The sequence below is a fragment of the Cucurbita pepo genome, chromosome 9 (assembly GCF_057944985.1).
Source record: "Cucurbita pepo subsp. pepo isolate OVF chromosome 9, ASM5794498v1, whole genome shotgun sequence".
In the NCBI taxonomy this organism is placed as follows: domain Eukaryota; kingdom Viridiplantae; phylum Streptophyta; class Magnoliopsida; order Cucurbitales; family Cucurbitaceae; genus Cucurbita; species Cucurbita pepo.
The window spans coordinates 1855957-1883401 of NC_141806.1; the positions used below are offsets into that span (position 1 = coordinate 1855957).

Consider the following 27445-nt stretch of genomic DNA (forward strand, 5'->3'; position numbering starts at 1 on the left):
GTGGATGAGGGTTGGGAGTTGATGTGGGAAAAGGACATATAGTGACCAAATCAAAGTGCATGTCACCATCACTCCTCTACCACCAGCTGCATTTTGGCCTTTCATTTATCTTCTCCTTCATTATCCTTGGACTACTTGACCCTTCACACACTATTATACAACTAACATAAGTAACATATTTTCGATCTAGAGATAAAAGATTTGATTCAGTTACGTACAATTGAAGTCTATGTGAAATCTCACATCGGTTGGAGAGAAGAATAAAACCTTCCTTATAAGAGTGAAGAACCATTTTCCTAGTAGACGCATTTTAAAACTGTGAGGCTGACGATGATATGTAATGGGCCAAAACAGACAATATTTACTAACAGTAGGCTTGAGCTGTTACAAATGCTATCAGAACTAGACACCGGGCAATATGCCAATGAGGACGCTAGATCCCCAAGATGGGTGGATTGTGAGATTCCACATTAGTTGAAGAGGAGGATGAAGTTACAAGTCAAAACAGACAATATTCGCCAACAATGGGCTTGGGCTATTACAAATAGTATCAGAGCTAGACACCAGACAATGTGTCAAGTACGCTAGACCCCAAAGTGGGTAGATTGTGAGATTCCACATCGATTAGAGAGGAGAATGAAGTATTCCTTATAAGGGTGTGAAAACCTCTCCTTAATAGACAAGTTTAAAAACTGGGAGGTTGATGACGATACATAATGGGCCAAAGTGAACAATATCTACTATCAGTGAGTTCAGGTTGTTAAAGTCTCCATTCCTATATCCCTATTTTCATAATTGAATACAAGTAGAAGAAACATTTTCATTCTTCCTATCTATCTATAATGTTTCAAAAGGTAAGCCTGTAAGCAAGCATAGAGATTACTTTCCCACAATATATTTATCAAGTTGAAAAACAAAATATATAATAAAGTTAGATCCAAATCTAAAAGGACAGAATAGAACACACATAAAAGATAAAAAAAAAAAGTACTAAAATAATAAAATTGAAAAGCATAAACAACCAATAAACCTCTGACCACTGCAGACTTCTTTTCCATTCAATGAAGACACAAAAATTCAGGTCAATGCTCTAATCTTATCATCGGGCTTTCCAGGCTCTAACAAAATCCAAGCCTAAGTTTGGCCCATATTCAATTCAAGAAGAAGAAATGAGAGTATAATCTTTGTTTGTACAGCTGAACGATTTCTCAATAGTTCTTATATGTAAATGTACATTCCCTACCTTGTATATAGTTGCCAAAATTGATTCACAGATATACATGCAACGTTATTATGTTTTGTTTTCCAGAGGGAGCCAAATATGTATTGTATTTCTCCCTAACATTATCATAATCTAAATTTCTATCATTAAACTAAAACAAAAGGAAAGAGAAGGCAAAGAATTAGGAAATAGATGATAGAGAAGTAGAAGCACTAACAAATGAGGTTGAGCTGATCCATTTATCAGCAACAGAAGTAGGGGACAACAGCTGCTGCCTCTTATTCTTCAACAATTCAACTTCATCATACTCTGGAGAAGGAGCTGGATCATAGCTCTTCGACAGTGCACTATTATCCTGCAAATTCTCGTTTTCTTCCCCACTCTCAATCCTCTTTAAAGTTTCCAGCGCTTCTTCCATTGTTGGTCTCCTTTCCTTGTCTTGCTGCAGACATAGAAAAGCTAGCCAAGCCACTGCCAATATCATGCGTCGAACCTTTTCGTCTGATTGATACCCGAGGCATGGATCAATCAGCTCATCAATTTCCTGTCTTAAAATTTTGTCCACGGCTAAGTTAGACAAATTAATCTCGTGCCGATGCCTTGTTATATCAACAGCTGGCATTGACGATATAAGCTCGATTAAGACGACACCAAAACTATAAACATCGCTCTTGGTTGTAAGCTGATAACACTGATAATACTCAGGATCAACGTAACCAGGGGTGCCTTGAGGAGCAGTCGAGACATGACTAACGTCGTTTGGGAATAGTCTAGAGAGACCAAAATCAGCGACTTTGACGGAAAAATTACTGTCCAAGAGAATGTTAGTAGTCTTCACATCACGATGAATGATATCAGAAGCGTGGAGATAAACTAGAGCACTTGCTGTTTCAATAGCAATGGTCATCCGAATAGGCCATGTGAGCAAGCTAAAACTTGCTTGTTCGCCATGAAGATGATCAGCAACAGTACCATTTGCGACAAATTCATAAACAAGAAGAAGTTCACGACTGCGTTTTGAAGTGCATCCATAAAGGGAGACCAGATTTTTATGGCGAAGGCGGGTGAGAATTTTAACCTCATTCATGAATTGCTCTACTCGTCTATAGTTATGTTGATATAAGCGCTTCACGGCAACTTCCCGGCCATCAAGGAGTTTCCCTAGTTAGATGAAAAATCAAGGTTATAGACAAGTTTCTAATGGAAGTTTTCCATATGCTACTTAAAACGCAATTCAACAAAAGTGAGTAAAAAGAAGTGTTTCTGTTACCATGGTATACGGTTCCAAAACCACCATCTCCAAGTTCTTTATCACGATCAAATTTGTTAGTGGCCATTTCGAGTTCGCCATATGAGAAAACAGGAACTTCAAAGCACACGCCACCATCTTCCAGGTCGAATTTTGAGTAGGGTTCACAAGATATATTCCTTGTTAGCATTGTTGGAGCAGCACGCCTTTTTTTGCAGTACCAAAGAGCAAATAATAGCATAAGCAGATTTACACCTAGGACTCCAACACCTGTAGACAAAAGGGAGGTGGGAACAGTGGTCAGAATTTTCTTCAGTTATGACGAACAGCTAAAACGTAACAAGGACGAATGAAGTTAGCTCGTCCATTTTAGTAAGAAGTCAATTTTTACGTATAATTTGATAGGCTTCCCATGAGATTCTCATCATTTCACGTGCATAGATGCATTTCATCTGAGAAGGTATGGGAGAAATTTTTTTACATAATATTGAAGAGAGATCTCGAATAGCAGTTGCATCGTATTACATACAGTGTCGAGATGATATCAGCTTAAAGAAAATTTAAGACGAGAATTACAATTTCTCAAAGAAAGTTGCCCCACCTAGTCCTATCCACAAGCTCATTCTACTTTTATCTGCAATAGCAATGAAAAAGAATTGTGTTAGATTCAAACTCATAACCATTCATTGTAGAATAACCCAGCTTCTGTTCTTCGAAACACAGATCATGCACAAGAACAGACTTCAAAAACCCATCTGAAAAACCAATAATGCCCATTTCCAGTAGGAAAAACGCAGTAAAAACAAGGAAATTGTAACTAATAAATAAATTGCAAAGCCTAATCCAAACAATCCAAGAACAGTTTACTGGACTTTTACATAAAATTCAATACCTTTGCTTGCTTCTCGTTTTCCATCCTTACACACAAATTTTTCATTGGTAATCGAGCATTGGCCTCCTTCACGGAAACAGTCATAACATATACTAGATACGGTCACTCGCAGTTGGAAATCAGCAGTAAACTCAAGAACAGAATTATTGGGACCAACCGGGAGAACTGGAACTAAAAATCTAGAATTGGAAGTGGAACAGTTTGGAGGAGTATCAGAGTTGAGGATTGAATAAATACCAGGGCAGCTAAATTTACTGATGAAAAGAGGAAAATCACCTCCAGGATTATCTGTGCAATTGGATAAGGTAATATTATTGTTTGTGGATAAAGAAAATGAAGGAGACGTCGGAAGAGACAGATCGTCCAGAATTGAACAATTGCGAGAGTTTATTTGCTTTTGAAGTTCTGTGTCATTGATATGGATGACATTAGCCTGAGATATGCTAACAACATCGAACCATACATCTCGTTCACGTTTCAGCTGGATTTTTGGCTCTCCTGAGCAGTTTCTAACTGTGTATAATCCGCAATCAGTAAGCGTTTCGTTGTTAAAAGGGAATCCTAAGAAGCCAAAATTTCCACAATCGAAGGGCGGGCAATCTGGACGAACGAAACTAGTATCATTCCGAGCCAAAGGATGTGCTACTAGATGAGAAAGAACAAAGGACAAAATGAAAGAACAGAACAACCCCATATGAAATTCCATATTCACACTACCAGAAAACCCACCTCGATCTCCAAATCTACCTCTCCGAATTGTTTATGGTTTCTAGGTTTTCCACGTTGAACTCCTCCCAAAACCAAGTGGTGATCAAATCCAGATATGGAAGTTTCCAAGAAACACACCGAGAGAAAAAGAATAAAAAAAAAGGTGGGGACATCCTCAAGAAATTTACAATGAAATTGTAGAGATCCAAAACTTCCCCCAATTGACCAGTCGTTACATAGACTTGACTCTTTGACTGTTCATAATCTCTCGTTTGAACATTCAAAACAGAGGCGATAATTAAACGAGGATTTCGTCAGTCGTGGCATAAGGTTAACCAAACCCTAAAAATCGCTATCTCTATCTCAATCTAGTCAGAAGTCTTCGCCCGAGACGAACCGATTGCACAAAAAAGTCAGAAGTTAGTTGTGGAAAACAGAGGACGAACAGTACACGTCTACGACTGAATCTTTCGCACATTACGAAATAGCGAATTATAAATTACCAGAACACAAGAATATGAATGGAAAGAACATAACCAGTGGAAAATCAGAGCGTTGAGTTGTTGAAGAAGAAAACGTTGAACACTCACAGCTCTCATGATCATGGCCGTCGAAGAAACTGCTCGAGTTTCAAAAAGAAGCGATCGAATTCTCTCCCGTCTCGCCGGAGATCAGGAAAGAAGACAACCGCGGATTTCACGGCCGCTCTACAGATGAAAGACTCATAAGTTCCCGCTTTTTTTTTTTTTTTTTTCTTCATCTTCTTCTTTATTTTAAATAAATAATATTCCAATTAGATTTATTTTTCAAATTATAAATTTATAATTCGATTTTGTTTCTTGTTAATAAATTTTGGTTTGAAATCAAATAATAATAATAAAATTTGTTTTATTTTTCTTCTTTGAAAAAAAATATAATAAACAATAAATAAAATATTTTATTCTCTAAATTCAAAACTTTACAATAAATTTTTTTAATATAATCATTAAATAATATTTTCATGTAAAATAAATCGGATAAATATATATATATATATATATATATATATATATATATATAATATTGACGTGGATAGATAATTCTCGAAAATAGTAATAAATGAAAAATTATAAATATTTTAAATATATCAAAATACCCGAAAAAGAAGATTGTAAAATAAGACAAATAGAATAAAACAAAAAAAAATAATCTTTTCAATAAATGTTAAAACTTTAGTAGTAAGTCAATGAGTTCGAGCCATTTGACCAATGTGCCGTGAAGTATTGACTCAAACACGAAAAGTTATTTGGACTTCGCTGCTCAACTCTAAGTTGGCAGATCTAATTCCTAGGGATGTTCAGATAATCTTATGGTCTCGATAACACGAACTACTCGGGTTAGAGATTTTTCGATCTGGGTTTGGTTAAATTTTTAGAAAATGAAAAATTTAGCTCGGTTAATCGGTTACAGGTCAAAAATAAGGTTCACCGTCCAACACTACATTTTATTAAAAAAATAAAAACAACCCGATAATCGAATCTAATGTAACTTTCCATATTTGCCCCCGGCCCCATCCACGCTATTAGTGGCAAAGTAATGATTATTTGACCCAAAAACGTAAAAGCATCTCTTTTTATTTAAAAAAAAAAAGCAAAAAATGTATTAACTTTTCAGCCTAATCCCAATGTAAATCAAAAACTCTCAATTCATCAACGAATTTGAAGTGGGATTCGAGCCTTAGTTCATCCAATCAAGAAAGAATTAAATTAAAATAAAATAAGGTTCAAATCCATGGCAGAGAGAATGCGGTGGCGGAGAAGAAAAAAAGGAACTCACCCGGCGGCGATGGCGGATTACAGCGAAGAGCATGAGGCCGATCAGGACAATAACACTTGAAATAATGCGTCGAGTAATCAAACCCACAAAACCCACCACTCTTGTTGCAGAAGCTACACTCTCCCGCCGTCCATTTCATCACCAACCCATTTCTCTCCGCCGCACGCCGCCTTTCGTCGCTGCTACAAATCTCTCCCTGGCCATCGGCGAGATGGAATGGTTCGTTAAACAGAGAGAGATTGCCAATCAAAAGACGACACTCAGAGGCCGTCAAAACCGCGTCGTCGGAGAGTCGGAGAGAGTGAGTTTCGTATGAAATACTCCGGACGACGAGATCCCTGCCGGAGAGATGGAGGATTGGGTGGCCGTTTTGGTGGCATTTTAGCTTGAATCCTGGGTATCCACAGAATTTCTGTTGGCGATGTTCGATGTGAAATGGGTACTGAATTGTCTGGCCGTCGTCGCAGGACATTGGTCGACGGCAGGCCTCGAAGCGGCGGTCTACGGCGGCGGAGGGTGTCGCCGGCGGGAGGAAGATGGAAATTAAAATGAAAATGGAGAGATTTAACACCATTTAGAGAGAAACAGAGAGAAACAGAGAGAAACAGAGAGAAAAGGTGTGGGTTTATGAATTGGGATTGGCTCCCACTTGGAGGAGGCTGCTTTTTGGGGTGTGAATATCGGTGGAGCTGAAGAACTCTGTGTGGGCTGCGCGTGTCGGTCTAAATTAGTTGTCGGAAATCATGGACCGTTGAATTGGCTGGTTTTTCAAACCCAACACTTACGTTGACTTTTTTTTGTTCTTGTTAGTTTTCACCTTTGACTTAGAATTTACATGTTTTTTTTTTTATATATTAAATTACAAATTTAATCGTTTGTGTTTAATATGTTTTAAAATTCTTGTCTAAATTCAATTTTTTTTTTTTTTTTTTTTTTTTTGTTGTTGTTAAATTTACAAATTTAATAGACACAAAGTTGAAAAATGTAGAATATAACTGGATCTATTCCTTACAATAGATGTATTTAAAGGTCGGTGCACAATGTCTTAGACGGGTTTCACGCCCTTTTGAGAACACGTTCTTACTAGTTTGGTAAAAGTATTTAAAGGTCGGTGCACAATGTCTTAGACGGGTTTCACGCCCTTTTGAGAACACGTTCTTACTAGTTTGGTAAAAGTTTGATACTCAAAATATCAAAAAGAAGATTTTTTTTAGATGAGTGGTAGTTGATCCGGGCATACCTCTTCTGTATGTCTTTTTCGCGGTGGGAACAGAACAGGAAAGACCCAGTCGACCCGCCCCTGACTATTAAAAACTCGAGAGATCTTCTTTATTTCTCGTTCAATAGAATAGGTTCAGTAGTAGTCTCCTACCAAAAAACTCTCCATTTGCGCCTTCACCCCCGCTCGAACTTAAGAACAAAACTCTAGTCATTAGTCAAAGTCCTGCGGTTGATAGATATCCCATGTCACCTTTAGTGAACAGCTTTGAAAATGAATGAATGGTAATATAGCATCGAATAAGCCATAGCTCTATTCCCGACTTGAAATCTATCAAGAAAGAGGAGCCCATGGCTCAAGGAGAGTCGAAGGTCGAACCCTAGTATGTCTACAATGTGCTCGTTTAAATGTATCTAAAATTAGGTAGAGATTGATAAAATTACCGCCCATTTAATTAATTACCATCTATTTCAAAATAAATAAATAAATAATAATTTTGGACTATTTAATGCGTCCTATTATTTATTTGATATTAAAATATATAAATGGAATTTAGAAAATAATAATGAAAAAAGTAGAGAAAATTAAAAAATTCAACTTGGTTATATGGAGTTAAAAAAGTCAAATGGTTGACTGTATAATAGAGAATATCCACGTGTCGTCTCCGTATTCACTATTCAAACACCACATATTTCCAAGCCTCCATTATTAATTTATATTATTTTTTCCATTTATTTAAGAGATTTTATTTTACCTTTTTATTTTTATTTTTTAAATTACACTTAAATTTAAATGATTAAAAATTATACTTTATTTTCACCCCATTTTTTAAAATTATTATTTATATACAACGAGTTTCTTCGGATTCAAGGGCAACCGAAAATCTCCTACTTCGCGCCCCTCGAATCCTGAGGTCTGTAATTTATCTTCCTTCTCTGGTAATGGATCTTTCCATGTTTGATGAAATGAACTCTTTCTGTATTTGTATGCATCATTTCCGAGTTTGATCGATTCGGTTTTACTTCTAATCTGGAATAGCATTGTGGATTCTGTTTTTTTTTTTTTTTTTTTTTTTTTTTTTTTGTTAATTCGTGCAGTATTTGCCCTAGTTCTTGATTCTGTAAATCTTTGGATCATATATATTATTGGATGAGACTGTTTGTTCGATGATTTAATCTCCAAGAACCATGGATTTTTGAAAAATTGCGTTACATTTTTTCTTTTCAACCTAGAGAAATGACTAGTAGTTCATATTTGACTTCTTTCTTACTGATAATCTCCAGATCTTGTTGGTGGTTGACGTTTATGGAGCCAATCGTTATCCACACAGTGTGGGGGTTTCTTTTTATGGATATCTATTTCCACTAATTGTTTGTGCCATTTTCCATTTACACTGTGGTGGAAGTAAGGGACATGTAGAGTAATTGAAGGTCCTTTGCATGTGTTTATCTGGTTAGATTAACATCAAAGTCTTTAGGTGAGATCCCACATTGGTTGGAGAGAGAAACGAGTCTTCTTTGTAAGGGTGTGGAAAGTTTTCATCTACGTCTTAAAAATCTTGAGAGGAAGTTTGAAAGGGAAAGCCCAAAGAAAGCAACGCTGGCACACCGCTTGGTGCCTAACTCTGATACCATTTGTAACAGTCCAAGTCCACCGCCAGTAGATATTGTCTTGTTTAGGCTTTCCCTTCAAGGGCTTGCTCTTAAAGCTTTAAAACGGATCTACTAGTGAGAGGTTTCCATATCCTAAGGAATGCTTCATTCCCCTCTCCAACCGATGTTGGACCTCATGATCCACCCATTTGAGGGTCAGTGTCTTAAAAACCTTGAGAGAAAGTCTGGAAGGGAAAGTCCAAAGAAAGCAATATCTGTTAGCGGTTTAGAAACCTCGCTGGCACACCGCTTGGTGCTTGACTCTGAAACCATTTGTAATAGTCCAAGCCCACTGTTAGTAGATATTGTCATGTTTAGGCTTTCCCTTCAAGGGCTTGCTTTTAAAGCTTTAAAATGCTAATACTAGTGAGAGGTATCCACATCCTAAGGAATGCTTCACTCCCCTCTCCAACCGATGTGGAACCTCACAATCCACCCCTTTGAGGACTAGCGTCCTCACTGGCACACCGCTCAATGTCCGGCTCTGATACCATTTGTAATAGTCCAAGCCCACTACTAGTAGGTATTGTAAACTTTGGCCCGTTACGTATCGCAATGTGTCTGTTAGATAGAAGTTTTTACACTTTTATAAGTAATATTTCGTTCTCATCTCCAACCAACGTGGGATCTCACAATCTTCTATTTTTAGACTCGAACTACTCCTCAAGAAAAGATTAGGGGACCTTTCACATCGACAAAGACAACAACAATCAAAAGTTTTGTTTCCGGGCACCTCTTAGTACTTCTCCTTTGCATATGCTTTCATTTTGTTTCATTTGAATCTCTATATAACTTGCTCTTCCGTCCATAGTTTCAACAAAACCATTAGCTAACTTGGAGGCACTGATAAACTTTTGGCTGCTGCATTTTTCAACGCTCAAAAACCATATATGTGAAGGAGAATCCTTTGCTGGTTGTTTTCATCCACATGATTTTGTCCACAATAATTGTCTTATTGTCTTAACAGGGAGCCCACTTATTGCAATTTGCAGACTCTTCGTGTAATTTAGGTAAAGTTTCATGTTCTTTGTTCTTTTGCTTCTTTTTCAGGTTTTTCTCTTTAACACATCATGGTTTTCATTCTCTCTCTTCCATTATTTCACTTCCTAAGTAACATTTATTTCTTTTTTTAATACAATTTTTGTTTCTTTGGTAGGATATTAACTCGAAATTAATTATTTAGTGCACCATAACGTGTAATATGTTCTTCCTTTATATTATTTTGTTCTTGGTTGTGCGTTTATAACTCAGTCTTAGGATAGAGTAGATAGCTGAATCAGAATAATAATCATCTTATTTATTCTTTGGAGTGCATTTATGACCCAATTTTGGGACAGGGCAGATAGCTGAATCATAATAATAATAATCATCTTATCCATTGAGTTACACGGCCAACCCTGGGTCATTGCTAGTAGATATTGTCTTTTTTGAATTTTTCTTTTCCAGCTTCTCCTCAAAGTTTGAGTTTGTGATTGTCTAAGTCTATTGCTAACAGATATTGTTCTTTTTGTGCTTTTCCGTGTGATTGTCTAAGTCTATTGCTAGCTGATATTGTTCTTTTTGTATTTTTCCTTTCAAGTCTGTTAGGTAGAAGTTTTCACGTCTCAATAAACAATGTTTTGTTTCCTTCTTCAACTAACGTGGAATCTCATTATCCACTCCCTTGGGCCAACGTCTTCGTTGACACTTGTTTTTCTCTGGGCCAACGTCCTCGTTGACCCTTGTTTCTTGAAGGTGAAAAATTTGTAATTTAAAAAAATAATAGAGTTTTATCTTTAATTCCCCATCATTACGTGTACCTCAAGATGGCGTTGTTGCCAAATGCGACTTTTTTCCCTTTTTGCTTTCTCTCTTTTGAATCCTTATCCAAAAAAAAAAAAAAAAAATTATATATATATATATTTAGTTGGTAGTGTTTGATTTTATCGGACCGTACACGTGGCACAAATTGGTCCATTCAAAAGGGTCCACATTCCAGTTGCGATTGCGAGATGCCCCGTAAATAAACTCTCCTTACCTAACCACAGCTCCGGATCTCCTCCGCGTCAGACTTTTTCTTTTTCGTCCCTACATTTTCTCAATTTCACAGTTTTGCCCCTAAACAAAGACAAAACGTTAATTTTCGCAATTTCGTGTGGCGGAGCTCGCCCTCTACTTCTAAATATTGAAAATTACATTATTATTATTATTATTATTATTATTATTATTATGATTATTATTATATATGTATACAATAAATTAATAAAAATACTCAACATTTAAATTTAAAAAATAAAAAAATACTTATTTTGAACGGAAACTTTAGCTCTTTTTTAAATACCTTAAACTTTTAAGGGATTTTAAAACTTCTCTTTAAGACTTTAAATTTTTTTATTAATACTCTTCACCTTTTTTAAAAGTATTTAAAAGTAGCATAACTCCATTTATTTTTATAATTTTAAAAAAAGTATTACCGTCCATATATGAAATTTAAGTAATTTTTTTTATTTTAAAAAAAGTTTAAATGTTTTTTTTAATAGTTTTTACAAAAGTTTGAAATTAAAAAAAAAAGTTTTATAGTGATTTAAAAAAAAAAAGAACTCAAAGTTAAAAATATATATTTGAAATAGATTATTGCATATATTTTTTAAACGTTTAGGGATATTTTTTTATAGAAAAAAAGTGCAAATTGAATGATAGTTTTATTAAAGGAATTTTGTTCATTACTTAATTATATTTTTAAAAAATTGTGAATTAATTGTAATTTCAAATTTGGGATCTGAATTTTATTAGCTCTTAAATAGTAAACACTAATTTTCTTATTTAATATTTTTATTTTTTTTATTTTTTTATTATGATTCTCAACTAGAGTTTTCAATTTTTAAAAATTTATTTTAATTAAAAAAAAAAAAAAAAAAAAAAAATCTCCCTCATTCTTAATCCTAATCGGTTTTTCGTCGAGCCGCTTTGATTTCCTCCCATTCCATTCGACTTCGTGTTATTCAAAGCTCTACTGATTCTCTTCTCTCTCGAAATTCCTCATCCGCGATCTGATTTCCCCGGAAAGATCTGACAATTGCTGTTTCTGCTGTCTGGATTTCAGATTAGCAGATCGCACCGCCATTTCTCTTCCACTTCCGCTTCGTCGCCGTCGTCGTCGTCGTCGTCGTTGACTTTGGTTAGGGATTGTTCTTGCAACTTGCAGACTAGTGTTCCTTAGTTGGTGGTAGACTGTCGAGATGTTAGGAGCAGGTGTTCGGTTTGGTCGCGTCAGAGGTGAGGACCGGTTTTACGATTCATCGAGAGCCAGGAAGGGCCTTCTCAGCCGTCAAAATGATAGGCTCTGTAGACCTCAAGAACACGCTTCAGCTACTCCATCTTGCGCGGTTAAGGATGTTTCCGTGCAGTATCCGATTACAGAGGCTGGGGACCGTGTCGTCTCTGATGAAGCTACTAAACCAGTTCCCCAGCCGGCTATTTCTCCGTTAAGTAATCTCGAGCGCTTCTTGCAGTCGGTTACTCCGTCTGTGCCTGCTCAGTTTCTCTCTAAGGTTTGAGTGGGTTTAGAGCAATGTTTAACTTTAATTCGATTTCATTTCTGGAATTCAGCTGACTTGTGTTTTGTTGCTTGCAGAGTGCGTTGAGAGGTTGGAAGACGAGCGATTCGGAGAGGCAGCCTTACTTTGTGCTTGGTGATTTGTGGGAAACTTTCAAGGAGTGGAGCGCTTATGGCGCTGGAGTGCCTCTGTTATTGAATAACACTGATGGTGTGGTTCAGTATTATGTCCCGTATTTGTCTGGCATACAATTGTATGGCACGGAATTGTCTACAAAGCCAAGGTATTCAATATGCTGGAATTGAGGTCATGCAGATTACCTTCTATGAAATGTTGTTCTCTTTAATCCATTCATTGGTGCATATTTTAGCATGCAGCTTCTCAACTCAGGAATTTGCAATTTTTGGTTCTGATTCTGTTTTACTTTATGAGGGATACTGAGGTTTAGGTTTGTGGTTTGGTGGAAGGGTAATTGTTTCCTCGAGTGATTTGGTGTTCTGTTTATATTTTGTCCCTAAATTTTGTAGCTTTATCCTATGGACCATAATGCCAATTCGTAGTTCGCGTAGAATGCTTTTCTTCTACCGATCCTCGTTTCGAGACAAAATTCCTCCTTTTTATGTTGCAAAACTGTTTTTAAAGTTTAACCAACTTTTGATTGCTTAGTTAATATGTCATCTTGATTAATGGCGGGATCGAGAGCATTTTAGAGTTTGAGAATCTGAATGTCATTTTGTGTTACTAAGTATGGCGTGAGAGGTTTTCATTCAGGAAAATAGAGCACAGGGTAAACACTGAAGGGTAGACTCGTTTGGATCAATGTTCTAGAATTTGATTGCCATTTCTTGTAGCTGGAGTCGTTTCACTTTTTTGGTTGATCATATTCTTACGCTTTGAATGTAGTATTATGACATCATTAAGAAAAAAGAATTTGTGTGCTTTGATGGGACGTTATATTGTTCCCGAGTTTCATGAATTTGATTGTGAATTCTATCATATTCTTACGTTTGTTTTTTGTGATACTGATGCATAAGCTTTGGTTGTTTGGAAGGCAATGGGGTGAGGAAACTGATAGTGACTACAGAGATTCAAGTAGTGATGGTAGTAGTGATTCTGAAACAAAGAGAAGAATAAAACACTGTAGAGAACCACCCCACCATAATGATCCGTCTATCACAGCTCCTCTTAGACTGGATAGATTGTCTTTGAGGGACCAGCATTTCAGACGTCTCGAGGACTGCTCCAGCGATGAGGCTGAATCTTGCAATTCTCAAGGTTGCCTTCTATTTGAGTATCTTGAAAGAGACCTACCGTATTCACGCGAACCTTTGGCAGACAAGGCAAGTAGTTTTCCGGGTTTTGAGAATATATTCGGGTTTACAGCTTCTCATTTTTCTTTGTTTTTTTGCATACAGATATCGGACCTTGCGTCTCGTTTCCCTCAGCTGAAAACATTGAGAAGCTGTGACCTACTACCATGTAGTTGGATATCTGTGGCATGGTAATCAGAATCTTCACATTTCTTTTAGTTCTCTGTAATATCCATGTGACTAATTGCTTCAAAACCAAAACTTGTTGCAGGTACCCAATTTACAGGATACCAACTGGGCAAACATTAAAGGATCTTGATGCTTGCTTTCTCACATACCATTCTCTACATACCGCAATGGGAGGTAATTCAATTTCTTGCCAGTTTAACCAATGTTTAAGTTCATTTTGGGATTCTGTCATGTCATTTAGAATATTTTAATGTTCAATATCGTGTGAGATTCGATGTACATTATATATCTGAGGAGAGCATGAAAATTCATTTTTTTCATCTTTTTTAGGCCCTCAAAGCTCTCAATTGCCATTTGTGGCATATCCTTGTAAGACGGATGCCAAAAAAGTTCCTTTAAGAATTTTTGGACTTGCTTCATACAAGTTTAAAGGGTCATCATTGTGGATGCGAAATGGTGGAGTTGAGCATCAATTGGCAAACGAGCTCTCGCGGGAAGCTGATAAGTGGTTAAGAGAACTCCAGGTCAATCACCCAGATTTCGTATTCTTCAGCCGACGAGATTTAGCACCTTACTGATACGATACTCTTACAAACTAGAAAACGAAAGTCGACAAGTCGTGACCCTACAAAAGAACCCCGTAATTAGTTGGATTAAGCCGTATGCCTGTTGAAGGAGTGGTACACTCGTTTGCTTTCGTCAAGGTGGGGGATTGAAGGAAGGTTAAGGAATGTGATAGGTTGCAAAATACTGAAGCTTTAGTTGGTTGTCGGTGCGCCGTGCCTGATGTATTAACAAAGACCGATAGAAAGTGAAGTCTAAAGATGTAAGAAGAGAACATAGCTGTAAGACTCGCTGGTTTAGCAAGGTAGATGCTGGTTCGACATGTATCCAATAAGCATGTGTTCTTCTTTGCTTTCACCTTTTAGTTTATGTATCCATAGAAGAGCCATCATTTGAGAAATCAGGCCTTCCTTAATCCCTCCAACTGACGGTCCTAATTTTGTTAGAATGTAATGTTACTTAAGAGGATTTAGCACCTCACTAGTTTTATTCAGGCATTGAACTGTACTGCAGGAGTTTCCTTGACCATGAACAGATTATAACGATTAGAAATGTATATGGAAAGCGTACAATACGCCCTGAACTTGGGTATCTATCTGTTCTTGGCTTAGTTTCTTCTCTTTCCCATATCAATAGAATTGCTTAATTGAGGGTCTGTTTGTTAAAGATGTAGGCATCTTTTACTTGTCCATTTTTTGTCAGGTATGGTCGTCATGTGAAGATGAAAGAATGTGAAAGCAAGAGGATCCTTACTCGTAAGCAATGCTCAATGGCCAAGTGTTCTGTCCTGATCTGTAGAAATGGTAAGTGTACGGTAAGAAAGCCTCTAGTTTCTACTTTACAGAGGGCAGGGGATCCACTAATGGAAACACAGCGTTGGCTTGCTTGCCTGGTGTTCATAGGACCTGTAACAAAGTTTCTGATTCCACCATACCAAGTAAGTTTTCTGAGCTACTGTTTAATGCCCATTAATTGTGAGCTAAATGGATGCTGCTGTTGTGTTGGAATATCTAGATGTGCTTTTGAGTGTTTGGTTAAAACTTTTTTCAATTTACCCTCCTGGTAAATGAATGTTAAATTTGGATGGTTATAAGTTTACAGGGTATTAAAACTACATTGGAAAATGCTTGAAAATTAAAGACTAAAACTTACATTTTGTACTGAAATAAAAAACATAGTCAACTAGCTAGTCAATGCTGGTAAGATTCTACATTGGTTGAAGAGGGGAACGTAGCAATCTTTATAAGGGTGTGGAAATCTCTCTTTGGTAGACGTGTTTTAAAATTGACGACAATATGTAATGGGTCAAAGTGGATGATATCTACTAGCGGTGAATTTGGACTGTTATTAATGGTATTAGAGCCCAACACTAGGCAGTGTGTCAGCGAGGATGTTGGGTCTTTAAGGGGTGGATTGTGAGATCCCACATTAGTAGTGTACTACAGGATGCTGGCCCCCAAGGGGAGTGGATTGTGAGATCTCTCGTTGGTTGGAGAGGGGAACATAAAAACTCCCCCTAATTGACGCATTTTAAATTGTGAGGCGGGATTTTGAAGAAAACCTCCTAAATTTGGCACAAAAGTAGTAAAGTTTAGAAAAGAAAAATTGAATTTTGAGTATGGAAAAGAATTAAATTACAAAAAATTGCAATATTAATTGGAAATTTAATAGAGAAATAAGAAGAGAAGCATGCCCACAACAAGAATTCCTAAATAAATTCTCCATAAAACCCATTCCTATCTTTCATCTTCTCCACTAAACCCATAAACTTTCCGGCAAGCAAACATTATAATGTCCGACTCCGGCGACCGTCCGAGGTTTCTGCATTCCATTTTTGGGCATGGCAAAGGTTCAGAATTAAAAGTTTAGAGTTTTGTTATAAAATAAATCAATTTGATGTTGAATATAAGGGGTGTTTTGGATTTGAATGGCAGTGGCGGAGTTGATGCTGTGGAAGAAGAAGAGAGAATCGGCGGCGATGTTGGCCGGAATCAGCGGCGTTTGGTTGCTGCTTGAGGTCTTGGACTACCACTTTGTTACTCTTCTTTGCTATCTACTCATCATTACTATGCTTCTTCTCTTCTCTTGGAACAAATTGGCTCTTCTCATCAACAGGTAAATCCAATTATTCTTCTTATTCTATTTTTATCTCTGAACTTTCAATTTTGTTCGATTCCGCTTTAAATTCAGATAAATGTTGTAATTTTAAATCCTTGATAAGCTTTCGTTGAAAATAAAGTTGTACAAAATCCACGGGAGAGTGGAGAGTAGAACGAGTGCCGGCGAAGACGCTAGGCCTCGAAGGAGTGAATTGTGAGATCTCACGTCGGTTGGAGAGGGGGACGAAACATTTTTTTTTACTAGGATGTGAAAACCTCTCTTTAGCAGATGTGTTTTAAAACTTTGACGGAAAATTCGAAAGAAAAAGTTCAAAGAGGACAATATTTGCTAGTGATGACTGTTACACTAATTTTTTTTCATTAAAATTTGATTTGATTGAAACTAACGTGTAATGAAAATATTTTGTTAAAATTACAGAGTGAACTGGCAAAAACTAAATATAGGGTAAAAATTTTCGATGATATGAATTTATGGTAAAAATTGATACGGGTAAATTTGTTTTTTTTTATTATAAGGTTTTAAAAGTAAAATAATTTTGTTTGATTTAAATAATTGGATGAATTTGCAAAAATTGAACAAAATAGGATAAAGATTGTAGAACTCGTATGAATTTATGGTAAAAATTGATGCAGTAAATTTTTTTTTTTTTTTTTTTAATCTTATTGATGACGTGGCTTGGCAGGGCTCCACCGAATGTGCATGATTTTGAGATCTCAAACGCTACTCTCACTCGTTTCTTGGATACATTCAACTGGTTGGTCCACCACTTCTTTCAAATTTCAACTGGCCAAAACTTTAAGCTATTTGCAATGGTACCCTTCCAAATCTCATTATTTAATTTATACCTATTTTACATTTTTAAACGCCAAAGTTGAAACGGTAACCTTCCAAATCTCACAATCCACCCGTTTCGGGGCTTAGCATCTTCCTCTCTCTGATCGATGTGGGATTTCACAATCCATCTCCTTTAGGGGCCAGCATACTCGTTAGCACATCGTCTGGTGTCCACCTCTTGGAGGCTCAACGTCGTCGCTGGCACACCGGGCTTTTGAGGCCCAGTGTCTAGCTCTAATCTTATTTGTAACGGCCCAAGCCCACTATTAGCAGATATTGTCCTATTTGGGGTTTCCCTTTCGGGCTTCCCCTCAAAATTTTTAAAATGCATATGCTAGAGAGATGTACGATCTCACAATCCACCCTTTGCTGACACTCGTTCCCCTCTCCAATCAACGATTAGTAATCAATGTCAACCCATTTTGCAGGTATTGGGTAGCATTTGGTTGGTATCACTCATTGGAGAGCTAACAAACTCATTGAATCTCATATACATTGGTTGGTATCACTCTCTTTCTCTCTCACTTTCAATAGAATTTCTATGTCTGAAAATGACTGTGACATGTTGTTCTTAATATTGAGCAGTGTTTTTGAGCTTACAAACAGTTCCAATTGTGTTGGACATGTACCAGGAGGAGATTCATAAGCTTGTCTCCAACCTCAAGTCTTCCATGGACACCTTCTTCCACACCTTACACTCCAATTTTCTCACCAAAATCCCAAGAAGAACCCATATCAAACAAACTTAGTTCCTAATACCCTATATTTCAATCACTTATTTCATCCCAAACCCGTCTTAGATTCATTCAAAATCGAGTTGTATTTCATGTTTTCAAATACGTGTTTGATAGTAGATTTAGAAATTCATGAATGTATCAACCAATTTGAACATATCTTAACTGATTAATATTTTAACAATGTATCTTCTACTACAAGATCAGACGTTCAAAGTCATTAATGTATCAATCAATTTGAACCTATCTGATTATTTCATCTTGTACGGTTCTTATATATTTAGTATAAATAATTTGAAATTAGTATGTTGAGTAAATTATTATTATTATTTTTAAATCTTAGACGACCCAAAAAAAGTCAACAAAAGCTGGTCTTGATGTCCACGTGGCATCATACTATTGGTCTGTCATAGGATTAGGTATTTAGTCCCTTCATTATATTCGTTTTTGAGTCTTAATCCTTGGAGAGATCGGAGGGTTTTTAAACGGTAAGGGAGTTAACAGATTTGAGCGGCGGCGGCGGCGGATTGATGAGCGGCCCGGCAGTTCTGATAGTATGGGCGGCGGTGGTTTCGATTTCTGTTATTACAACGATCATATTCTCCTGCACCGGCGGCGGTTCTAAAGAGAAAGACACGTCACACCCCCGACACATACAGTACTGCATGCGCCGCCGGGTGTGGCGGTTGATGTCTCCGCCTCCGCCGCAGCCCAATAACGAGACGGTGGCGCGTCTACCAACGGCTAACAGCAAAACAATAGCATGTAAATCTTCCTCCATTTTTATTTTTTATTTTATTGCTTTAAAATATGTAAGAAAAATTAAAGTTAGTGGATAAAAATGAAATAAGAAAAAGTATTAAAAAAAAAAAAAAAATTACCATTTCCAATTGGTTATATTTTTTCATTAAATAAAAAATTCACAGACTGTAATTACTGTTAGATGATGAAAGTGGCACATTTGATCATTTCCTAAGTCCCACATCTGCTCATTTAGGAAATGATCATGTGTTTATAATCCAAGAATACTATCTCCATTAGTATAAGATATTTTGAGAAAGCCCAAAACAAAGCCATGAGAGCTTATGCGGGACAATTATACTGTGGAGAGTCGAGAGGAGGTACAATATGGGGTTATTTACATATATTTTTATATTATTTTAAAAAATTCATGAGTATTTTATAAAAATATTTTTTTAAAAAATTATAAAAAGTTCCCGGGTTTTTTAAGTTTTTTAAAATATTAATAAAAATTTTAAAGATTTAAAAATATTTTAAAAGTTAAAATGATATTTTTAAAAAAATTTAAAATTTTAAGGGTATTTTTTTAATTAAATCTTAATGGCTTCCATATGTTTAATTTTTTTTTTTTAAAAAAAATTTAATTGTGCTGCAAGGGTAAAAACTTTATTTTTTAAAAAAATGTCTAAAGCGGGACCACTAACACAACTATTTATAGGATGGTCCCTACACATCATTAAATTGCAAAGTAGACCCTAAAAAAATTAAATTTATTTTCATTTAAATACTTTGTTTTCTCCGCCTCTCAGTTTCACGTCCCGGAGCTCCTCCAGACACGTGGGACTCACCACTCTTAATCTGTCGCACAATTTCTCTCCATTTTCTCGTGATAAATTGCTCTAATTCTCGTCGCTCGTGAACCATTCCTCTTTCTACCTTTGTAGGTCCCACCACTCTCCACGTGGTACTAATCAAACCACGTCGTACAAAGCGTACCAGGTAAGCAAAAAGATCCCAGCCGTTGATTCAATATACAACATTAAAAATAAAATAAAAAACCGCAAAAATTTGTGATTGGCTGGAAACGTGGTCCCCACAAGACAGAAATTATTACGATGTGGCACTTTAACGGTTACTAAACAATGATTACTTATTATAGTAATTGCGGTGGACACTCAACGGTCGCCGTCTGATCATTCCCCATCGCAACAATGTGGTCCCCAGTGGGCCCCACCTTACAATTAAAATATCGTTACTAATTTTAAAAACATGTTTATATAAAATATAATTTAAAAAAAATATAAGAATTTAAATAAAAATAACACCTGTATTTATTTTAAAATTATTATTCCTAATATTAATACCTTTATTTTATTATATTAATTGTTTATTTCAATTAATTATTATTGGATTTTGTCGGAAACTGTCACATGCGAATTCCAATCTGCCGTACGTTGTTGAGTGTATCCAAAGAATGTGTGTTTTTTTTTTTAAATAATTAAAATTATTAAATAAGAAAATGTCGTGAATTTCATTAAAATATGCTAATAAGAAAATTTAAGGATATTTTTTTTAATTAAATACAAAAAAAAAAAAAATATTTATATTAATTTATCCTTTTAAATATAATAAGTGTTTTTAATTGAAAAGAATTCAATGATTGATATATTAATAACAAATTAAATTTACCTTTTTTAGTATATCGTTAAATTGTATTAATTTCCATCATAACTTTCAATTTTACAAAATTGACTCAAAATTCAATAATTATTGCAATTTTTTTCAATAATTCAACCTTTAATTTTAATAAATTAAATTTTTTAAGAAAAAAATTAATGTCCGAAAAAAATAATAATTTTACACCCTTATATATATATAAATTATAACGTTTACCTCAATTTGAGGTGCAAATTGAAGAAACAAACAAATTAAAATAAAGTAAAAAACAAAATAATTAAAACCAACTTAATCATTTTATTTTTTATTTTTTATTTTTATGGTAATTTTCCAAATAATATATTTAAACTTTTTTTGCAAATTAAAAAAAAAATACTTATAACGAGAATATGACTATCAAATAACGGTTAGTTCAAAATACATTCGAGTAATGAAAATGAACTTAAAATAAGTTTATTAAACAACGGTTGGCTGGTTTGGAGTATAGTCTCGTGACTAACTGTTCGAGTAAAGAAAATTAGCTCAAAATAAGTAGGAAAACAAGTAGGAATCTAAACTGAGTATGGGATGAAACCACGGTTAATGTTTTTTTCTTAAAATAAACACATAAAATTGTCATAAATTTTGACTTTAATCCGACAATAGTGTTGACAAAAACATGATGGGTATTATAATGTTTTATAATGTAGATTATTAATTAACGTACATTACATTATTATTTTTAGAAATGAGAGTGATGGGTCGTACCTAGAAAAGAAGCATTTTGGCAACATCTCTTTGTTTTCTTGGAAAATGTTAAACAAATCTTTAGATATCGAATCCATACTGTGTTTCAAAAATTTTATAAATTTGGTTCTGTCCACCGCTAACATATATTGTCCGCTTTGACTCGTTACATATCATTGTCAGTCTCAAAGTTCACACCCTTTTAAGGAATGTTTCGTTCCCCTCTCCCACCGATGTGGGATCTCACAATCCACCCTCTTGGAGGCCAGCGAGGACGCTGACTATCTATTATCTGGTTCTGATACTATTTGTAACAGCCCAAACCCACCACCAGTAGACATTGTCCGTTTTGGCTCGTTAGGTATTTCCGTCAACCTCATGATTTTAAAACGTGTTTGCTAGGGGGGGGGGGGGTTCCACACCGTTATAAGGAATGTTTCGTTCCCTTCTCCCCTAAATTATTAGGGAACGTGGGACTTTCATCCAACACCTCCCCTTAATCGAGGCTTGACTCCTTTTTCTTTTGGAGTGTTTTGTTCGACATTTGAGAGTTCTATCAACATGGCTAAGTTTAGGGCATGACTTTGATACCAATGTTAGACTTATGGGCATGGGGCATGGTATACATGGCTAAGTTTAGGGCATAGCTTTGATATTAATGTTAGACGAACACGACTCTCTACAATAGTATGATATTGTCTCATTTGAACATAAGCTCTAACTGCTTTGCTTTGAGTATTCATTGATTATAAACTCATGATCATTCCCTAAATTAGTCAATGTGGGACGTCCAACATACTCCTAGCCGAACAATCGAGTCGAGTCACGGGATGATCCTGTTATTTTGAGCCACATCATCTCTCAAGGATAATTTAATGAGTCACTAGACGTTAAAACACTATTCTCCTTTTTCTCTGTATTCGCCATTGAATGACTTTATCTTTTTGGCCTTGAGAAAAGCTTTTTGCAACCTCTCTCTCTTCTTCATCGAACACCAAATTTCAACTCACCATGGAAAACCCTCCTTCCATCTCCTTCATCTTTCTCCTCTGCAACTTTTGTCTTTCAATGGCGGCTTTGAACGACGAGGGCACTGCCCTTTTCTCCTTCAAACAGTTCATCACAGAAGACCCAGACGGCTCCCTCAGCAACTGGAATTCTTCAGATCAAAACCCTTGTTCTTGGAATGGCGTTACATGCAATGATCTAAGAGTCGTTTCCCTTAGTATTCCCAAGAAGAATCTCAAAGGGATTCTCCCTTCTTCGTTGGGGATTCTTTCTCACCTTCGCCATGTGAATCTAAGGAACAATAAACTCCATGGAACTCTGCCATTGGAGCTTTTCCAAGCTAATGGAATACAGAGCTTGGTGATTTTTGGGAATTCCTTTTCTGGGTTTGTCCCAAATGATGTTGGTAAGCTCAAAAACCTTCAAATCTTGGATTTATCTCATAATTTCTTTAATGGGTCGTTGCCTGTTTCGTTGATTCAATGCACAAGACTTAGAATTCTTGATATTAGTCGCAATAATCTTACTGATGCTCTGCCTGTTGGACTTGGTTCTAGTTTGAATTTCTTGGAAAAATTGGATGTTTCTCACAATATGTTCAATGGTTCAATCCCTATGGATATTGGTAATCTCTCTAGCTTGCAAGGAACTGTTGATTTCTCATATAATTTGTTCTCTGGTTCAATCCCTGCTAGCTTAGGAAACCTTCCTGAAAAGGTTTATATTGATCTTAGTTATAATGATTTGAGTGGTTCAATACCCCAAAATGGTGCTCTTATGAACAGAGGACCTACTGCTTTCATTGGTAATCCTGGTCTTTGTGGACCTCCATTGAAGAATCCGTGTTCTTCGGAAGCTCCAGGCGCGAGTTCGCCGTCGTCATTCCCCTTTTTCCCAGATAATTCTCCACCTGGGAGGTCTGAGGGTAATGGAGGGTTGAGTAGGAGCACGTTGGTTGCGATAATCGTTGGCGACATTATCGGTATCTGTCTGATTGGGTTGCTGTTTTCGTATTGCTATTCGAGGTTTTGGACTCGTAGGAATGGGAAGAAGGTAGAGCAATCTAAAGATGGTCTTCATAAGGGAGAGAAAGGAAGAAAGGATTGTCTCTGCTTTCGAAAGGGTGAATCCGAGAACGTTTCGGAGCATGTACAGCAGTTTGATCTCGTAGCTCTTGATTCAAACGTGACGTTTGATCTCGACGAACTTCTTAAGGCGTCGGCGTTCGTTTTGGGGAAAAGTAGTATCGGGATAGTGTATAAAGTCGTGCTCGAAAATGGCCTCACTTTAGCTGTGAGAAGATTGGGTGAAGGAGGTTCACAAAGGTTTAAAGAGTTTCAAACTGAAGTTGAAGCAATTGGGAAGCTAAGGCATCCAAATGTTGTTGGCCTTAGAGCTTATTATTGGTCTGTTGATGAAAAACTGCTTATTTATGATTACATATCAAATGGAAGCCTTGCATTTGCCATTCATGGTACGTTTTCGTAACTTTCTTGCAGCTAGAACTTGATCGTTTATATGTTTTTGATTGTTCGAACGTTATCAGGGAAGCCCGGGACATCGTCGTTTACACCGTTACCGTGGTCTGTTCGGTTAAGAATCATGGAAGGTATAGCAAAAGGGCTGGTTTACTTGCATGAGTTTAGCCCCAAAAAGTATGTCCATGGCAATTTGAAGACGAACAACATACTTCTCGGACACAATATGGTACCTCATATTTCGAATTTCGGGCTTGCTCGACTTGTTAACATCGCTGGAGGATCTCCGACTCTGCAATCGGGTCACTTGACAGACGAAAAACCCCACGAGAAACAGCTTAAGTCTGCAACTTCTGAAGCTAGTACATTCAGTTCTAATATGAATACTTACTACCAAGCCCCAGAAGCTTTAAAGGTCGTGAAGCCATCGCAGAAATGGGACGTTTACTCGTTCGGTGTGATATTACTCGAAATGATCACCGGAAGGTTACCGATAGTTCAAGTTGGAGCGTCGGAGATGGATCTTGTTCAATGGATTCAACTCTGTATTGAGGAAAAGAAGCCGCTTTCGGATGTTATAGATCCATCTTTGACACCGGACGACGATACAGACGAGGAGATTATCACGGTTTTGAAGATATGTTTAGCTTGTGTTCAAAATAGTCCCGAAAGAAGACCGACGATGAGACATGTTTCTGATGCATTGAGTAGGATGGTTGTGAATCCAAAGTGAACAATGGATCGTTCATACTCGAAAGCTCGAGCTCCCTCGTAAAGGGTTCGAAACAAAACTCTGGCTTTTCGTACGCTCGTGTAAATGAAGATGATTTATGTTCGTTCGAATTTGTTTTTCTTTTACTGTCTTGAAACTTTGTTGAAGCAATGGGTGTGTTCTTCAGTTGAGCTTTAGGGTTGTTAAGAAGGCACTGTTTGAGGTGGGAAATGGCTGACTTTTACATGAGCGTGATTGTAGGGACGAGCGCCTGCAAATTCTGCAGCCACTTTTGACTCATGCCCTCCAAGAAGATGCTCTAATGGCCCATTCTTAGGACATTTTTGCCAATCATTTCATTTCATTCAAACTTATTTTAAACAAAAACATGTTATATTATAATCGACGTAGACGAGATTCGAAGCTATAATCGTAAAGGATATTGTCCGCTTTGGCTCGTTACGTATCGTTGTTAGTCTCATCGTTTTAAAACGCGTCTCCTAGGGAGAGGTTTCCACGTACTTTTGAGGAATGTTTCGTTCCCCCTCTCCAATTGATGTGGTACCTCACAATCCACCATCCTTAGGGACCCAAAGTCCTCGCTGAGACACCACCCCCTGGTGTCTAGCTCTAATACCATTTGAAACAGCTCAAGCCATTGTTAATAGACATTGTTCGCTTTGGCTCGTTACGTATCGTTGTCAGCCTCACGATTTTAAAACACGTCTACTATGGAGAGGTTTTCACACCCTTATAAGACTGATGTGGGATCTCACAATCCACCCTCATTGGAAGCCCAGCGTCCTTGCTAGCACACCGCCCATTGTCTACCTCTGATACCATTTGTAATAGTCCAAGCCCACTGCTAATAGATATTGTCGCTTTGGTCCGTGACGTACCACTGTTAGCCTAAGGATTTTAAAACGCGTCTACTGAGGAGAAGTTTCCACACTCTTATAAGGAATGTTTCGTTCTCCTCTCATGTGAGATCTCACAATCCACCCCTTTGGGGGCCAGCGTCCTCGCTGGCATACCGCTTGGTGTCTGGCTCTGATACTATTTGTAACAGCCCAAGCCCACCGCTAATAGATATTGTTTGCTTTGGTTCGTTACGTATCGTCATCAGATTCATGGTTTTAAAACGTATCTACTAGGAAAAAATTTCAACACCCTTGTAAGGAATGTTTCGTTTCCCTCTCCAACTGATGTGAGATCTCACAATCCACCCTCCTTGGAGGCCCAATGTCCTCGCTAGCATACCGCCCGGTGTTTGACTCTAATACCATTTGTAACATCCCAAGCTCACCAGTAATAGATATTATCCGTTTTGACTCGTTACATATCGTTATCAATCTCATTATTTTAAGATGCATACCCTTATAAAGTATGTTTCGTTAACCTCTCCAACCTGTAGGATCTCACAAAAACACATATTCGAGCTGAGCTTTAGTTGGTTCTTTGTTGTATGTATGATAAATATCTTATACGACACCGTGTAGATGTATACTTTTATACTAGCTCGAATATACGATATAAAACTATTTATTGGAAGATGTTGCTTGAAAGGGTGCTTAGAATTAGGTCATTTGCCCATGAGAAAAGAAGCCTCCATTCTAGCACAAGATAAAATTCCATTGAGGTTCAATTTCCATGGAAATTTAACCTAATTTTGATGAAGGACAACAAAAGCCTCGTCTTTCCGAGCAATTCTTAGCCTCGTCACGCCTTCTACGAATTGCCTGTCCAAAGTAAACCGAATGAGAGAAGAGTTGGTCGTTACTATTAACGGGACGAGTCAACTAACAAATATATGATTGATAATGACACGAGTGGAACTTACTTCCAAGGAATGTCACTGACACTCCTCCAATTCTCATCTCCATCTTTGTAGAACAAAGAGAATTCAGATTCTGTCTCGAATAGCTTCAATCCAAATTCACAATGTCGACCTGATAGAACAATATGAAACATACCCATTAGAAGTTTGTCTAATTTATCGAGACGATGGACAATCTCCGTAAATTTTGAAACATATCCGTACATACCAAACATGTCTTCGAGCTGAAGGGCAAGACTAGAATAGTAGCCATGTTCAAAGATGCAAACTTTCCTGCCAACAATGACACCATCCATATTCACTTTCACATAACCCCGCCGCCGTTTGCTCTGCACCACCTCCGCCTCTTCCTCACACTCTTCTCCCTTCTTGTAGAGTTCCGACAACCGAGCGGCCGCCGCTGCCGCCGCCCAATTCATCGCTTCAAAACAACCTTGAATCATCAACAAACCCAACAAAAAAAAAACAAAACAAAGCATCTCACAATGTGGTCGTGGTCGGGGATGATGCTGAGGCTGCAAAGCTCTGAGGCTGAGCCCCAAGTCTATATCTTGATGAGCATAAGGGTCCATGGAGGAGAGGGCCTGAGAAAGTTTAAAGGAAAGGGTTAAGGAGGGGTTTGTATATATATGTGTGTGTGGACTCTGGGGGACAAGAATGGGGTCTTCCCATTACTACTCATTCAAGCCTTGTTTATCTTGTTGTGTCATTGTGTGTGTGTGTGTGTTCCATGCAAGTTATGGTAAGCCAAACAAGGGCTATGGCTTGGCCCCTTTGATGCTAAGCTCGCTATCGTGCTCACTCACCGGCTCATCCACGTCTCTTGAGCTGACTAAATGATTTTGGTGACCAATCATACACTCTCATATTGACACAACATGAAAGAGTAAAAACCTATCTAAGATGAAAGCATGTGAAAGGGATTTGGAACGGGCATGCAGCTATAGACAACATGTCCTGGACAAACATGACTGGGACATCCGACATGCAGCCATAGGCAATATACCTTGGACAAGCATGACTGTGACAATCAACATCCTCGTTGGCACACCGCCTAGTGACTAATTCTAATACCATTTGTAAAAGTTGAAAATATTGTCCACTTTGGTCTGTTATGTATTGCTGTGAGTCTCACGGTTTTAAAACGTGTCTACTAGAGAGATGTTTCCACACTGTTATAAGAAATGATTCATTCCTCTCTTCAACCGATGTGAAATCTCA

The 27445-nt window shown here is 37.1% G+C and overlaps 4 protein-coding genes and 1 long non-coding RNA gene across 7 annotated transcripts; 3 read left to right on the top strand and 2 right to left on the bottom strand.

Annotated features, from left to right (window-relative positions):
• Nucleotides 1-1119: 1119 nt before the first annotated feature.
• LOC111802015 (LEAF RUST 10 DISEASE-RESISTANCE LOCUS RECEPTOR-LIKE PROTEIN KINASE-like 1.1) lies at nt 1120-6575 on the bottom strand. Of its 2 annotated transcripts, none has more exons than XM_023686274.2 (4): nt 5887-6575; nt 3073-3105; nt 2493-2741; nt 1120-2383 (listed from the first exon to the last, which is right to left on the bottom strand). In XM_023686274.2, the coding sequence occupies exons 1-4, from the start codon at nt 6458-6460 to the stop codon at nt 1404-1406; spliced, it is 1836 nt and encodes a 611-aa protein (XP_023542042.2). In that variant the 5' UTR covers nt 6461-6575; the 3' UTR covers nt 1120-1403. The 2 variants fall into 2 exon arrangements, with proteins under 2 accessions (XP_023542042.2, XP_023542041.1); XM_023686273.2 differs by lacking the exon at nt 5887-6575 and adding an exon at nt 3364-4602.
• A 1344-nt stretch (nt 6576-7919) lies between these two features.
• On the top strand, nt 7920-10662 carry LOC147790969 (uncharacterized). Its single transcript, XR_015422449.1, has 2 exons — nt 7920-9767; nt 10337-10662. It is a non-coding gene; the product is annotated as an uncharacterized LOC147790969 (long non-coding RNA).
• Nucleotides 10663-11652: 990 nt separating this feature from the next.
• Nucleotides 11653-18291, top strand: LOC111801477 (uncharacterized). 2 transcript variants are annotated; one of them, XM_087127028.1, is made up of 10 exons: nt 11653-12287; nt 12371-12576; nt 13345-13633; nt 13709-13794; nt 13875-13966; nt 14123-14660; nt 15059-16471; nt 17160-17289; nt 17740-17809; nt 17897-18291. In XM_087127028.1, exons 1-6 carry the CDS (start codon nt 11976-11978, stop codon nt 14368-14370), a joined length of 1233 nt encoding a protein of 410 aa, XP_086983154.1. In that variant the 5' UTR covers nt 11653-11975; the 3' UTR covers nt 14371-14660; nt 15059-16471; nt 17160-17289; nt 17740-17809; nt 17897-18291. The 2 variants fall into 2 exon arrangements, with proteins under 2 accessions (XP_086983154.1, XP_086983155.1); XM_087127029.1 differs by lacking the exon at nt 14123-14660.
• Nucleotides 18292-22104: 3813 nt separating this feature from the next.
• On the top strand, nt 22105-24631 carry LOC111801478 (Leucine-rich repeat protein kinase family protein). Its single transcript, XM_087126671.1, has 2 exons — nt 22105-23671; nt 23744-24631. The coding sequence occupies exons 1-2, from the start codon at nt 22201-22203 to the stop codon at nt 24406-24408; spliced, it is 2136 nt and encodes a 711-aa protein (XP_086982797.1). The 5' UTR covers nt 22105-22200; the 3' UTR covers nt 24409-24631.
• A 1312-nt stretch (nt 24632-25943) lies between these two features.
• LOC111802726 (auxin-responsive protein IAA32-like) lies at nt 25944-26902 on the bottom strand. Its single transcript, XM_087127273.1, has 3 exons — nt 26433-26902; nt 26228-26336; nt 25944-26126 (listed from the first exon to the last, which is right to left on the bottom strand). Exons 1-3 carry the CDS (start codon nt 26794-26796, stop codon nt 26051-26053), a joined length of 549 nt encoding a protein of 182 aa, XP_086983399.1. The 5' UTR covers nt 26797-26902; the 3' UTR covers nt 25944-26050.
• Nucleotides 26903-27445: the final 543 nt, after the last annotated feature.

Coding starts and splice junctions, on each gene's coding strand:
- LOC111802015 (XM_023686273.2), bottom strand. CDS start 4,069: ATGGAATTTCATATGGGGTTGTTCTGTTCTTTCATTTTGTCCTTTGTT. Junction 2,742..3,072: donor GAGCTTGTGGATAGGACTAG/GTGGGGCAACTT, acceptor TTTTGTCTACAG/GTGTTGGAGTCCTAGGTGTA. Junction 2,384..2,492: donor TTTTGGAACCGTATACCATG/GTAACAGAAACA, acceptor TCATCTAACTAG/GGAAACTCCTTGATGGCCGG.
- LOC111801477 (XM_087127028.1), top strand. CDS start 11,976: ATGTTAGGAGCAGGTGTTCGGTTTGGTCGCGTCAGAGGTGAGGACCGG. Junction 13,795..13,874: donor AGTTGGATATCTGTGGCATG/GTAATCAGAATC, acceptor AACTTGTTGCAG/GTACCCAATTTACAGGATAC. Junction 13,967..14,122: donor TCTACATACCGCAATGGGAG/GTAATTCAATTT, acceptor CATCTTTTTTAG/GCCCTCAAAGCTCTCAATTG.
- LOC111801478 (XM_087126671.1), top strand. CDS start 22,201: ATGGAAAACCCTCCTTCCATCTCCTTCATCTTTCTCCTCTGCAACTTT. Junction 23,672..23,743: donor CCTTGCATTTGCCATTCATG/GTACGTTTTCGT, acceptor GAACGTTATCAG/GGAAGCCCGGGACATCGTCG.
- LOC111802726 (XM_087127273.1), bottom strand. CDS start 26,796: ATGGACCCTTATGCTCATCAAGATATAGACTTGGGGCTCAGCCTCAGA. Junction 26,337..26,432: donor TCAGCTCGAAGACATGTTTG/GTATGTACGGAT, acceptor TTGTTCTATCAG/GTCGACATTGTGAATTTGGA. Junction 26,127..26,227: donor GTCAGTGACATTCCTTGGAA/GTAAGTTCCACT, acceptor TACTTTGGACAG/GCAATTCGTAGAAGGCGTGA.